Consider the following 11,891-nt stretch of genomic DNA (forward strand, 5'->3'; position numbering starts at 1 on the left):
TGGTTGTTGTAAAGGTTTTCGCGTTCAATTCTGTTTTGTAGTTTCTTTTTCTATTGGAAAAAAAAAAAAATCGGATTGTGAAAATAATAGTTGTAATATAGTATCAAGCTCATCTAAATGGTAGCTGGATGAACTACAATTTCGAGTCCGGGAGCAATTTTAGCTAGAGTTCGAACCAAAGACCTTCTATTATAATCAAGAGAATTTTTGCAACATCCGCTCTAGTTGCTGCCTAGTATACTTTCATTAGACCAATCATATTTGGTAACCTATAGACTAATTTAATACTACGTGTTTTTTTTTTTTACGAAAGTATTTACGTGATTTTACACTTGTATCAAGATAGTGTATTTACTTTCAAAAAGATAGTGTACATGCCACAGGCCTGCAGCTATGTCAAATTTGAGTCCACCGAATGTATATTGGTACATTATCTCACAGTTCTCACTCACTCGCACAGTCGCACCAATGAGATCAAAATATCAATCCTCACTTAAGAGAAGGTCAATCATATCAGCGACGACGGTGGAAGACTCAAAGCATATCAAGTTTAAGCAAGAGAGAAATGGTAGATGCAATTGCCAAGAATAGAACCATTCCAGATTTCTAGCTTTTCAGCGACCTGGCCCTTCTCATATCATCTTACTAATCAGTGAGTCTTTCAAAACCTTCCACCACGGTTTAATTCTTTGCTTTGTGCCTTTGCTCATCTGGGTATTCCTTCATTTTCATTTGTTGCATGTTGTTTTGCTAAACCCAATCTTTATCTGGAATTTACAAACTTAGAAATTTGGATGGTTGGTATGGGTTTAATACTTTAATACTAATATTGGTTTAAATTTGTGATATATGTTTGAGTCATCAGATTTTCATGATCTGCCGTTTGGTAACTCTATTGATTTCAGATAGAGCAGTCCCAGATATGAATTTCTGTTCTTTGAATTTGTCAGGTTACTTAGCAATTTCCATTTGGTCAAATTAATGGCTTTTGCATAGCTTCTTCAATTCATGTAATAACAAGACAAGTATTCATACTAAGATGAGCAGAAGAAATCTAAAGTAGAGATCTTCTACATTCTGTTAGGGGTCCCTTTCTCCTTAGTTTTTTTTTTTTTCCTTTTTCCTTTTAAATTACGAAACCAAAAGGTAAATTTTTAAGTACAATTGGGCACATACTTTGTACTTGAGCAGGTTTCTAATTCTTCTAGGCAAATAGGTAAACAAAGCATCAGTAGTTACATTACACTTAATGGATCGTAAGGAGTCGGGATGCATATTCTACTCCTCACATCTTATGGTTCATATGATGAGAGACGATCAATTTGCCTTTAGACCTTAAGTATTTACTATATTCTTGCAAAGGAAAATGCATTCTGAACGATACTCCTAATACTATTATTGTGAGTTACTTTAACTTTCCTAGACCAGTTATACATATAGTAGTTAGGTTACTTATACATATACTTGGATAGAATAAGCTAAGGTTTGGTTATAAAGCTGACTGTTTGTTATGCTGTTTTTGTAACTCTGAATTACAAACTATTGTTTTGTTTGGAGATCTCTGCAAAGTACTCCTGAAACCTTTTTTTTCAATTCCACTTGCTTTTGTTGCAATAATCTTGGTGATCAGTATTCTGTAATTCCAGGTTAAAAGTTGAAACTTTTACACCCTGTTTAAGCAATATCTTCGGCATGTGTGTGGCAATCTGTTATGCTTGGTGGATGGATTAAAACCATTTGGATCCACTTAATTTCATTAATTTGTTATAAAAATGAGTCATTTGTTGCATAGATCATACAGATTTTAGCTCATTTAGCACCAGCTTAGCCCACATTTGTTCTACCCTCGCGATAAAAGACTTCTCAAATTTTAGGCCATACAGTTTTTTTCCCTTTCTGTCTCAAATCTACCATCTTATTTCTAGATCTGTTTCTATGTTTTGTTTATTGAGGTTGATTGAGGTTCAATCGGTTGCGCCTTTTCTAGATTTAGTCTCCATTTGCGTTGCTATCCCATCTGCTGTTTTGGATCTGGAATGGGGATCCCTGATTTTAGTTTAGGTTTTTGTCTGATTTTCAGCTAACTAAAGAGGATTAGCACTCTAATGGAACTTAGCAGATTCAAAGGTGGATGTTTTCTTCTTCTTTGCTTTCCTAATCTGAGTTTCAAGGCCCTCATATATATATGTGTAACCTCATATATATGTGCATCCAATTAGTTTGCCTACTTAAATTATTAATTACGAGATTTTTGTTTGTTTGTTTTTTTTTTTTTTTTTTTTTTTTTGTCTTTGCAGATTCCGTGCAAAAAGTTTAGGCCTCATTCTTCTGTTGCCTCGTATATATTATATATATAGTACATGTAGACTAAAAAGACAAGCAGATCGAAACTAAACGAATATGGAGGAAGTGAGGGTAATAGGATTCTGGGCGAGTCCTTATGTTTACAGGGTTATATGGGCTCTGAATCTTAAGGGAGTCAAGTACGAATATCAAGAAGAGGACATATTCAACAAGAATGATTCACTTCTTCAGTACAACCCAGTGCACAAGAAGGTGCCAGTGTTTGTTCATGGTGAAAAGCTGATTGCAGAGTCCAGTATTATTCTGGAGTACATTGAAGAGACATGGCCACAGAACCCTCTGCTTCCAACAGACCCTCATGCGAGGGCCATGGCTCGATTTTGGACAAAATTTCGAGATGACAAGGTAATCCTACCTGCCTTTTCCTCCTAGAGAGCTTCTCCCATATAAAATGTTATTCCTTAGCTGACTGGTTAATTGGTTATGGTACAATTTAGAAGCCGAATCTTTACGGATTCTTTCAAAGAGCTGGAGAAGAGCAAATAAAAGCAGTGAAAGAAGCCCAGGAGTGTCTGAAGATCTTGGAAGAGCATTTCCCTGAGGAGAAGTTCTTTGATGGTGACAAGATTGGAATGACAGACTTATCCTTAGGATGGCTAGCATTCTGGTTTGAGGGCATGGAAGAAGCAGCTGGTGTACAAGTTCTGGAAGCCGCTAGCTTCCCTCGCTTGCACGCATGGATCAGAAATTTCAAGGAAGTTCAGGTGATTAAAGAAAAGCATCCTGACCAAACTCGCCTGTTAGCCTATTTCAAATGGCTAAGGGAGATGTATACCAAGCCAGCCACTACTTGATATCCTAGTTAACAAACTGAATCCCATTTCAAATTTAAAATGTACACTATTCAACTTTGAACTGAATAAGATTAAATCCTTACCAGAACTTTGAGCAGCTGAAAACGATGCCTTTGATAAGCAACGTTCCAAGTCAGAAATAGAAATCTTGCTCCGGGGTACTTTACGCCTGGGATTATAAGATTGTACAACGGCCAAAGCCACCCATTTCTGTTCATCTGTATCCTCTGCATAAGAATAAATCGGTGTGCCAGAAAATTACACGCGTGTAAAACAAGTCTATGTGTGGTGCTTATTGCAGTTACAAGTTACTGATACTTTCGTCACACCATTGCATAGATAGAACAAACATGATCAAAATCTGACCAATGTAGCACATGGTAGTTCTTCTCCTCCTTTGTGGTTTCACTCCCTTTTATTGTGTCCCATTTGAATCAGAGAGCCTATTCGGCGCATCCGGGTGCGCGGTGCACCCGTCATCTCCTACCGTTTAATTTTTTTTTTTTTTTTTTTTGGCGGGTCAAAATGGACGGTGGATACACCCGGGTGCGCTGTATAATTTTCATTTGAATCAACTGGAAGGTGTTGTATGATCTTACTATTGCTTTCCCTGAAGGCAAGGATTCAAGGAAACAATGGCACAACTTTTTTTCGACAAGAGGCTGAGGCGTCGACAGCAATATGTGGTGCATGTGCACGTTAAGCGGCATGATGGTGCCCTTGTGACATGGTGTGAGGATGTGCTTGAGGCCAAGCATGCCTTATTGGAGCAACACAGAGCAGAACAAACTTTTAGTAGCCAAGCACACAAGTGCTAGAAACATGCTCGGGTAAACGTTGGCCACTCGGGCCTCTTTTGGCTTTTACCTCCTGGGCAGCTGTGTTTGTTTTTCTGCGCAAGCAAGACACCCCTCTTGTTTTCTACAAGTGCTTACTCATTGTATCCTCAGGCATGACTTTGGTTCTCCATCGGCCTCGCTTGTCTTCGCTACAATCTTAGTCTTCCTTCTTAGACGTGCATTTGGTTCTCAAGAGGCAACACTTCTATTCACCAGTGCTTCTTGTTACATTTACTCCCTTTCTGCTTAGGCGTGCCTTTTATTTTGGGTTCGAATAAGCTGTTGCTCACATTTGAATTGTACGCAATAGCCAATATTTAGCTTTCACGGTTTTCTTGAACAGTGCTTCGTTTCTTCTAAACTCGGTTTGTGAAAATAATAATTGTAACTGAGTGCTTAAACCCTCGGGAACTGGCTTGATAACATACTTAAACTTCACAAATCAAGTTTTTAGAAATCCAACGTTTGAGTGTCTAATGAGAACTTCAAGCTAAGTTGCATTACATACGGATCCATCATATAGACTAATTCAATGCTCAAGTGATTTACACTTACACATGTATCAAGCTAGTGTACATGCTACAACTATGTCAAATCTAGCCTACCGAATGCATATTGGTACATTTATGGACAATATAATTTTCCAGAGATCATAATATTAACTCTTATAGTTTGATCAATCTTCACATAAGAGGAGGGTAGAGTCAATCGAGTGCGCACATATTTACAAGGGAAGAAGGTGGCGAAGGAGCACTGACTCGATCTAATCATATCAGCCACAACGGTGGAAGACACAAACCATATCAAGTCCCAGGCATCAAGAATTCAAGATGACCGTCTATAATAATACCTGCAGAGATTAGAAGAAATTTATTTATTTTGTTCACCCGTGACCCAGAATGGAGGAATGTAGAGAAAGAAAACTTACACATAAATCTTTATGCCATGAATAGAGGCGTGTTTTCGTAGAAGACGTTCCACGGTATACCATTCTGCACGATCTGATGCATCTTGATACCCAATACGTGGCATGTGGATTGAAGCTTTAAAAATCAAGCAGAAAACAAAAGGCATGAGATACTTGAAAGACAAGCTTTACATCCCAAACTCCAAGTTAACAAACTGAATATTGACCAAGATACCATACTTCCATTTTAAATTTAAAATGTACTATTCAAATTTGAACTGAATAAGATTAAATCCTTACCAGAACTTTGAGCAGCTGAAAACGATGCCTTTGATAAGCAACATTCCAAATCAGGAATAGATATGTTGCTCCGGGGTACTTTACGCCTGGGATTATAAGATTGTACAACAGCTAAAGCCACCCATTGAGGGGGATTGCTGTCCTTCTGTTCATCTGAATCCTCTACATAGCAACAAATAGGTGAGCCAAAAAAATTAAACGCATGGAAAACAAATTTATGGGTGGTGCTTATTACAGCTACAAGTTACTGATACTTTCTCGTTACACCTTTGTATACTTGTGTATGCAACTAATATAATCACTACAAGTAGCTTTCCATTGAACTTTATATTACAATCAATGGGGATAATTGAGTTACTATTTCAGGAGAGACAGAGACTAACCGGTAACTCTTATAAGGTGAAGATCACCAAGATGCAGGTCATCAAATTCAGAAGCTCGTTGATATGCATCAGGGACACTTGTAGATAGCTTCTCCAGTGCATGAAACATTCCTCCACGACCCCACTGTCCAGAATCATCAACACAGCTGCGAAATAGACATATGAATCGTGTCAGAGGGTAAAAAAAACATTAACAGCCCACAAAGGTGAGCCGTTTCAAAACATAAAAGAGTTTGATCATAGTACATAACAAACAAAATGATTAATAATTTAATACTGCCCGGGAATCGTAAATTACTGCATGCTCACAAGTCAGAAGTGTGGTACATCACGAGTTCTCTAGCACAAATGCTCTCTTCATTCAATAATAACATTAATTTGTGCTCATTATCAATTGTGTGGTGGATATGCTCTAGCTAACCATGGCAGATTAGAATAAAAATACCATATCACTCTACGAGTAACTGAATGCACTAAGGAAAATATCAAAAATACCATGTGTAGTCCTCGATTCTATTTACTAATGTAGAATGGTATATATCCGGACAGAGTTCCAAATTGGAGAAGTTTTCCTTGATCTTAGAGATCCTAATTTGGAATCTCGAGAACCTGAAGTTATTATATCCATACAGGAAAAATATACATATACATATACATATACATATACATATACATATATACATACAGACAACTAGATAACTGAACTCACATCCCATACTCTTCAGACAATGAGATCCAACACTCAAAAGTCAACGACAGACATCCTATGAATAGTAATGAGAACATCTGTGATGAGGCATTTAAAGAATTTGTTTACCTGAAAATAATGGTAGGCTCAGAGGGAGAAACTTTTGATGGTTGTGTACAATCTCCATACACAAACTGGACAGATCCTGAGTCGGACATGACGTCCCTATCTACAGGAGTGATGGGGTCCTCAATGGACAATGATTGGTAGCCAAGGTCTACCCACCTGGCTAACTTCTTTTCCTCCGCTCTCTTTTTTGCAGCCTCAAGTTTTAGATGCCTTTCCTCAAGTAAGTTTTTTCTGCTTCCCATATCTGTATTTTCTTTGCTAGTTGCTTGTGGTACCTCCTTGAATTTCTCAACCCATGAGAGATATGAAGCTTCATCGAAACCAGTATTTAAACCGAGAGAAGTAGAACTTTCTCCAACAACCAGATCTCTTCCACTCAATACATCTGTTTGACTGACCTCAAATTTCCTCTCATCTTTGGTTGCTGTTTCTTTATGGCGCACTGAAATCGCCTTCTCTGCCAAAGCATTCAATTCTGATATCTCACACTCACCACTGTTGATTTCAGCAGGATCAAAGAGATGTAACCCAAATATAATAGATCGCAGGTCACTGGGTTCAACTCCTACTGTTTCTTTACCATCCTCGTCCATAACATCATTCCCAATAACATTATGGCTAAGCTGCAACTTCCTCTCTGCTCTCCGCATGATAACCTATGTGGACGCAAATTAAAGAAATATGAATAGTGGTCAGTTATAATGGCCAATGTATAAAGCACTCCTTCAAAAAAAGATTAAGTAAGGATGTATAAGACCACACCTCCTCCACTGTACGTCCTGTAACAAGGTTTATCGACAGCACAGAATTCAATTGACCAATCCTGTGTGCCCTCTGCAAAGCTTGCTTATCAACCTGGGGATTCCAATCTTGCTCGTAGAATATAACCTACCACATGTCATAGATGTATACATTGTCACACAAAAAGATACTATATGATCACAATATAACAAAGTAGGATGTACTATAAAAGAATTTGAAGGAACATTTCTTCAGAAATGATATAATTTTTTTTTATCGAAACAATGATATACTTTGAGTTTTGACCTCCTTAATCAGGGATCACACTCTATTATCTGTCATACATAGAGAAATAAAAAAATTAAAAAAAAAAAAGAAGAAAAAAAAACTTCTGTTGTTGGCATCTTGCATTCTAATTAGTAAAGATCTGAATTCACAATATACTTGTTAAAACCTAGTGATATTTCTTTCCACTTGGTTGTAGGAAGTCCTACACCCCAACTACCATTTAGAAAGACAATGGTCTCAAAATTTTAGTCACATGAGGGTTTGCCAAAACTCACAGTATCAGCGGCAACAAGATTCAAGCCAACTCCCCCAGCTCTAGTGGAGATCATAAAGACAAAAGCATCATTTTGATCAGCTTGAGACTTCAAGCTTTGTTTTGCTGATTGCCTGCTGAAACTTCTTATAGCAGCAAACCGCTCCTCAGCCCGAATTGATCCATCAAGGCGTTCATATGAATATTTTCGCAACTCAAGGAAGTCCTGCATTGCATATGAGAGTAGAAGTTTTTTGGAAGTGGAGTACTATATTACTCAATTTCAAAGACACAAAGAACACAACACCATGAACAAACCTGTAGAACATCGAGTGTATGCGTCATCTGAGCAAAGAGAAGGACACGGTGTCCCCTCTCATGCAGCTTTTGAAGTAGTCGATCCAAAATCATAAGTTTACCACTAGCCTGATCAGATCATAAGAAATGAACAGACATAGGTTGGACTGAAGTTTAAGAACAGAGGAGCAGGCAGATTAAAGGTACTTAAAAAAAGTTTCAGTCAAAGAAAATACAGTTTCCTCTGTTAATATGTATCACTTCCTTAGATCTTGGATCTATTTGGTTCAGAGGTTACTGGTTAGAGGCTTAGAGATCTCCTTCCTTCCCCTTTTGCTTTCCCCCTTTTGGATACCCAGGGATCCCGAACCCCACTTAGTGGGACCCCAAGTCTCAATAATTGAGCCTCCTGGCAAATCCTAAAATATTTAGGAGACAGGATACTACTAGCTGTACACTGAGGTGTTCACATACTAGATGGGAGTAAACCATGGGTCTGACAATTCCTAGTAACCCCCACTGATTTGGAAATGAGTATAAAACTCCACTCCCATGATTGCTGTATGCTCCCTTGAAAAAATAATGCATGCCACACAGCACTTGGATGCCCAAAAATGGAAATTTTAAATCTTTCAACCCACTTGGGTTTTCTTTTGCCTTATCAGAAAACCCCATTCTACACTAACTGGGTCATTTGGAGTTTGAACTTTTGGATACTATATAACTTAGTAAAAACCAGGTTACTATCCTCTACCAAAATGATATACGATTTAGGGATACCTGAATCAGGTGTTCACCCTCTTCATATGGTTCTGGCTCAATACCAGGGAAGAGATAAGGATGGCTACAAGCTTTTCGTAATTGTATCACCTGTATGTCCAGGAAAAGATAAAGGTAAAGTGTATCAGATGGTTAAAATCAGTAACCAAATATCACAATACCAGGTGTGTTGTAAATAATCAATGAATTACTGAAAGAATATTTAAATCTTTGAAGCAAGAACTTAGAGTAAGACTAAAGAACTAAAGTAACACGTCACCAAGATAGTGCCAACTGAATCACTATTCTAGGTCGGGTTTGTTTATTGTTTTTCTTGGCCTTTTTTCTTTTTACAATATTTTGGGACAATTCAGCTTCTGCATCTATTAGATCGTAGTTTCTGCTACGGGAAAGCAACAGTTTAGCAAACTAGATGATCCTTCTCCAATGTTATAATTGCACAACTAGCAGTTTGGTCACAACAGGAGCATCAAATCATGATATTAAGTTTGATATTTCAAGGCATCCTAGCGTCTTTATAATACTAAGAATATATGCCGCAAACTCTGCAAAAAACCTCTGCATGTCAACACAAGAAACTATTTATTAACAGCTGTCAGCCAACAGGACCTTTTAAATGCATCTTCCTAAAGCTAAAGCACTACTGCTGCAATCATCCGACAAAAATTTAAGAAGTATACTGATGTCGAATTTGTGACTTTGTAGAACATATGGAAGAAACCAGTTCATGGTACTAATGGTAAATATCGCATGTAGGAAAGTAAAAGAGAGATACTTAAGATTAGAAATAAGGAACTAACATACAATATTCTGTAAGGATTGATGATTTGAACCTCCAGAAGACAGTGCAAGTAGCTTCGGGAGCTCCTTCCTCAATATTGACATGTAAACCTTCTTTTGCAAGCTGACCAGTGGTGCCAGCCTATCAAGATAATTCATCTTATCATCATATGGTATAAACAGGCTTCACATGTCCTAAGAGTACTTCTACGAAAAAGGGACATAGAAAATACACTGTTATCTCAGTAAGGGATGGCAAGAATAGATCTCCATTCTCAATAAGCTTAGATTTTGTGCGGCGTAGCATGAAAGCCCCCAATATGCCTTTTAAACTTTTGAGTTGTTCTATAACTTCAGGTGTATTATAACCTGTTCAATAGTAACAAAAGTAACTTTTACAACACATTTTTGAATAAAGAAAAAAAAATTACACCTCCCATGCGTTAGGGTAAGCATTATCTTACCAGCAACCAGGTATTAAGCAAATTTCTTTTGACAAACAAAAATTTCTACATCAAATTATAGAAAAGAAATGCACAGAACCTAAAACCAAGTGAGATGATAACCTGACAAAGGATCACCAGCTTCCTTGAATGTAACAAGGAACTCGTCCAATTTCAGAAAGACTGAGGGCATACAAAAATACATCAGAGCCCAAAGTTCAGTGAGATTGTTTTGAATAGGTGTGCCAGTCATCAGTAACCTTCTTGGAATGAGATACCGCTCTCTTAGGACATTGTACAGAACCTATTAAGGTTGAAGCATATTTATTTGTTTGCCAGGAAAATTATGTACAGAAAGAGACACAAAAGACAAGTAAATATCTTTACTCAAATTTTCTCATGCTCGCACATGGCATGGTACGCATGCTAAAAGTCACCAAGTATTGGGAGAAAATTAACAATGTCTTGGTTTGTGCAGTAGTTTGACAACGCAAAGTACAAAAATGAAAAGCATGTTTTTGCCATGATAAGTGTAGAAACCAGTGATTAAAAATGTCATATCCTGAATACTTAAACTGCTATCTACTGTACGACTATTTCAAAGTTTCACATTAAATACAGTACTACAAGTTATCAGCACATAAAAAGGAAAAGAGTTCAGTATTGCATATTTGTTCATTAATAAGTGTAACAGAGAATACATGACATTTTAGACATACACTGGAAGGGTTTTTGAGCCTTTGTGCTTCATCAATTACTGCATAGTTCCATGGTATTTGAGAAAGAAAATCCTGATCGGTCAACGCGATGTCATATGTCGTCAACAGGACATCGAAAGGTAACGACATTAACTGCGAACACATCAACACAAAACATGTTGACTATAGTCAGCATGGTGTAATGAGCTATAGAATAACTGATTAACAAGCCAACAGTGATAAGCTATAGTGTCCGACATTAATGGTTGAATTACCACACCCATTTCTCAAATAGCACTCTTACATCAGATACTGAGGAATGTTCTTTCACATGCTCATATATTGTCCTTCGTAAGCTGCGCCTATATTCTTTCTCGCCAACATACCGTACAACTTTTAATTTTGGAGCAAAGTTTTCCATTTCCGAGACCCAACCATCAGTCACGCTTAGAGGACACATCACCACTGTGGACAAATCAGTAATAATAAAGAGACAAGATATGTATGAAGCACACCAATAATCAAATCTTTAACTCAAGATTTTCACACCAAAACAAAAACGAAACTCACAGAATGGTCCACTTGACCTCTTTTGAACCATCAAATAGCTCAACAAAGCAACAGCTTGCAGAGTCTTGCCTAGTCCCATCTGCCAAAAATCCACCGGAAATTAAGTATACTGAACAAAACCGAGAAAACTTCACTCCTGCTGAATCTGCTGCAACAAGTTGCATTTAACACAAAGTCAATTTCACAATCCTCAATAATCTATATCAGCATCCTCACTAAACCTTTGTGCTTACGGCCTAGACAAAAAGATATACATCCCATACTTCCAAACCAGGGTAAAGGCGGGCTTTGCCGAAGGACCTAACCAACTAAGCAAGTAGGAACCTTCCTCTAAATTCATGTGATCAACCTAAAACTCTTAACAACTACCAGTCATACTTAAACCAACTTGTGACAAAAAATCAAAAATCCTCACGAATATCTTCTCATTACTTTAGAATCTCCTCTCAAAAATTCTCTCAGGAATCAAAAACATTGTGCTTTACTGACATTATCAATTCTAAAGCTAAAATAACATGCAATCACAACAAAATCTAACACATAAACTTATTTAATTACTTCAATTAGCAGAAAATCATAACTAAATTTCACACAATCACATTCCATTAAGCTTTTAATCACATTCTATAATTCTATA

At 37.4% G+C, this 11,891-nt stretch overlaps 2 protein-coding genes across 4 annotated transcripts in view; one reads left to right on the plus strand and one right to left on the minus strand.

Moving 5' to 3' along the window:
* Positions 1 to 450: 450 nt before the first annotated feature.
* Positions 451 to 3,195, plus strand: LOC101297668 (glutathione transferase GST 23-like). 3 transcript variants are annotated; one of them, XM_004306962.1, is made up of 4 exons: positions 463 to 652; positions 2,081 to 2,127; positions 2,298 to 2,709; positions 2,802 to 3,195. In XM_004306962.1, exons 3-4 carry the CDS (start codon positions 2,401 to 2,403, stop codon positions 3,156 to 3,158), a joined length of 666 nt encoding a protein of 221 aa, XP_004307010.1. In that variant the 5' UTR covers positions 463 to 652; positions 2,081 to 2,127; positions 2,298 to 2,400; the 3' UTR covers positions 3,159 to 3,195. The 3 variants fall into 3 exon arrangements, with proteins under 3 accessions (XP_004307009.1, XP_004307010.1, XP_004307011.1); XM_004306961.1 differs by lacking the exon at positions 2,081 to 2,127 and having other exon boundaries at positions 451 to 652; XM_004306963.1 differs by lacking the exon at positions 2,081 to 2,127 and having other exon boundaries at positions 503 to 652; positions 2,358 to 2,709.
* Positions 3,196 to 4,921: 1,726 nt separating this feature from the next.
* The window catches only part of LOC101299139 (chromodomain-helicase-DNA-binding protein 1-like), a 7,326-nt gene continuing 356 nt past the window's right edge, over positions 4,922 to 11,891 (minus strand). Inside the window, exons 3-16 of the mRNA XM_004308478.1 lie at positions 11,255 to 11,333; positions 10,989 to 11,149; positions 10,706 to 10,837; positions 10,110 to 10,290; positions 9,777 to 9,912; positions 9,568 to 9,685; positions 8,764 to 8,853; positions 8,005 to 8,112; positions 7,709 to 7,912; positions 7,167 to 7,292; positions 6,405 to 7,060; positions 5,588 to 5,733; positions 5,205 to 5,366; positions 4,922 to 5,040 (exon numbers count right to left, since the gene is read on the minus strand). Of these exons, the coding sequence (XP_004308526.1) occupies positions 4,922 to 5,040; positions 5,205 to 5,366; positions 5,588 to 5,733; positions 6,405 to 7,060; positions 7,167 to 7,292; positions 7,709 to 7,912; positions 8,005 to 8,112; positions 8,764 to 8,853; positions 9,568 to 9,685; positions 9,777 to 9,912; positions 10,110 to 10,290; positions 10,706 to 10,837; positions 10,989 to 11,149; positions 11,255 to 11,333 (2,418 nt within the window). The remainder of the gene's footprint in view (positions 5,041 to 5,204; positions 5,367 to 5,587; positions 5,734 to 6,404; positions 7,061 to 7,166; positions 7,293 to 7,708; positions 7,913 to 8,004; positions 8,113 to 8,763; positions 8,854 to 9,567; positions 9,686 to 9,776; positions 9,913 to 10,109; positions 10,291 to 10,705; positions 10,838 to 10,988; positions 11,150 to 11,254; positions 11,334 to 11,891) is intronic.

The sequence above is a fragment of the Fragaria vesca genome, linkage group LG7 (genome assembly GCF_000184155.1).
Source record: "Fragaria vesca subsp. vesca linkage group LG7, FraVesHawaii_1.0, whole genome shotgun sequence".
Taxonomy (NCBI): Eukaryota; Viridiplantae; Streptophyta; class Magnoliopsida; order Rosales; family Rosaceae; genus Fragaria; species Fragaria vesca.

Bases quoted from the DNA above. Each gene is read 5' to 3' on its own strand.
- LOC101297668 (XM_004306961.1), top strand. From the start codon at position 2,401: ATGGAGGAAGTGAGGGTAATAGGATTCTGGGCGAGTCCTTATGTTTAC. The intron at 2,710-2,801 runs GTAATCCTACCT...GGTACAATTTAG, and splicing joins CAAAATTTCGAGATGACAAG to AAGCCGAATCTTTACGGATT.